Source organism: Morone saxatilis, unplaced genomic scaffold (assembly GCF_004916995.1).
Source record: "Morone saxatilis isolate NCDOM2014 unplaced genomic scaffold, NCSU_SB_2.0 Contig12, whole genome shotgun sequence".
NCBI lineage: Eukaryota > Metazoa > Chordata > Actinopteri > Moronidae > Morone > Morone saxatilis.
Genome location: NW_023339674.1, coordinates 11,820,325 through 11,821,996, shown reverse-complemented (window position 1 = coordinate 11,821,996; position 1,672 = coordinate 11,820,325). Strand labels below are relative to the sequence as shown.

Genomic DNA, 1,672 nt, shown 5'->3' with positions numbered 1-1,672 from the left:
CTTCCTCGCTGTCGCTGCTATCCAGCTCGTCATCCTCGTACTCGGAGGACTCCTGGTCTTGCTCCGAGCGCGACGCTCCCGACATGGTGCCGAAGGAGTGGGCGCTGGTGGAGGCCAGAGAGCGCAGCAGCGGGGTGCTCTCAGACACCTCCTCGTTCTCGTCGGGGCCGCTCTCCCCCTCCTCGGAGTCGGAGTCGGAGTCGCTCTGCGAGGGGACCACTTTCTGCTTGCACACCGGACACGTCTTCTTGGTTTTGGTCAGCCAGGGGTCCACGCACTTACTGTGGTAGGCTGAGGGCGACAAAGACGCAGTCAGCGGAAAAAGGTTATTAAACAGCAACTTAACAACCCGCTTTAAAAAACATGAGCCCTGAAAATGTTATTATCGTCAACAAATGCCAAGAAAAGATCAAAACCAGCGATTAGCTAATCCTACAACAAGCACTGACTGTGTACAGTGCCATAGAGCTCCACTGTGGTCCAGAATGATTAAAAACACATTAATTAACAATGGGTGGCGAGTTCCTTCATTACAATGAATACGGGCACTGTAGTTCATTCTGAGTGGATCCCAGACATCCTGCTGCCATTAACACCTACGGAAGAACCAAATCTGCGGCTGAAAACATTCCCCAACAAACCGTCCGCTCCAGTTTAAGTGAACTTCAGTTACCAGTACTAGCGACCTGAAGATTTATGCCTTCAGTACAAACATATGCGCGTGTTGATGCTATGCTATGCTCAGTGACGTACGGTGCAGAAGTGTTCAGACTCACCGTGAGAACATGGCAGGACTCGGAGTTTGTCACCTTCTTCATACTCGTCCAAGCAGATGGCGCATACGTCATAGTTGTCCCCTGGGTCAAAAACACAAGACATGTTCATCTTCTCAACTGAACGCATTTGTAAGAAAGTGCTTTACTTAACTTTGAAAATGCTTGTTTCTGATTGGCCAGTGGAAGTGCATTATTGTCAGATACTGAACTGATATTAGCGGTTAGGATTCATCAATTCTGAGTGATAAAGTACCGTTTATTCCAACATAGATCAATATAACGCTACCCAAAATTTCCAGTTAGTATACATTTTGATTTCCATCAAGTGGCCATCATGTAAGCGCAATAATCCACTATGACGCAGACAATTATGAAAAATAATGCATGAAATAAGGGATAATTATAGATTATTTTTCAATAATTGCAGTTTAGATTATATCACATTGTACTGTGTAGGTAGAAGTAAGAACAGGTTTGGGGTGCGAGTACTGTATGTGTCCAGGTTACTATGAGTCTAATTTCCTTAAATTCACTTTCCCAAATATTTCCCAGCACCCACCCATCTAATCCTCAGCGTGCAGGGAGAATCGCTGCTAAACCGCCAGCGCTGCATTTCCTGACGTTACGGGAGGTGCAAAGTCCCTCTCCGTGCACTAAACGCTCAGGAATTTATCAACGCACTCCCTTTCAAATTCCACAGCGTTCTTCTCCTTTTCCTTCCCTTCCTCTTCCTCGCCCGGGCTGGAAGGAGGGAGGGAGCCGGGCTGTGGGCCGGTGTGTTTATGTAAGCTCTAAATGAGCATGTTTTCCCCGACTGGGCTTTCTGTGTCCGTGCCAGGGCTGCATGTGACCGTATAAGGATGGGGAGTCACATCGACCATGCCCCCCCCCCACCC

At 47.8% G+C, this 1,672-nt stretch overlaps 1 protein-coding gene across 1 annotated transcript; it reads right to left on the bottom strand.

Annotated features, from left to right (window-relative positions):
• Position 1: 1 nt before the first annotated feature.
• On the bottom strand, positions 2-1,110 carry LOC118322039 (E3 ubiquitin-protein ligase RNF13-like; the record flags this gene model as incomplete). The annotated part of the gene is made up of 2 exons (XM_035653619.1): positions 777-1,110; positions 2-291 (listed from the first exon to the last, which is right to left on the bottom strand). Coding segments are annotated over exons 1-2 (417 nt in total), but the record flags the coding sequence as incomplete, so codon positions are not given.
• Positions 1,111-1,672: the final 562 nt, after the last annotated feature.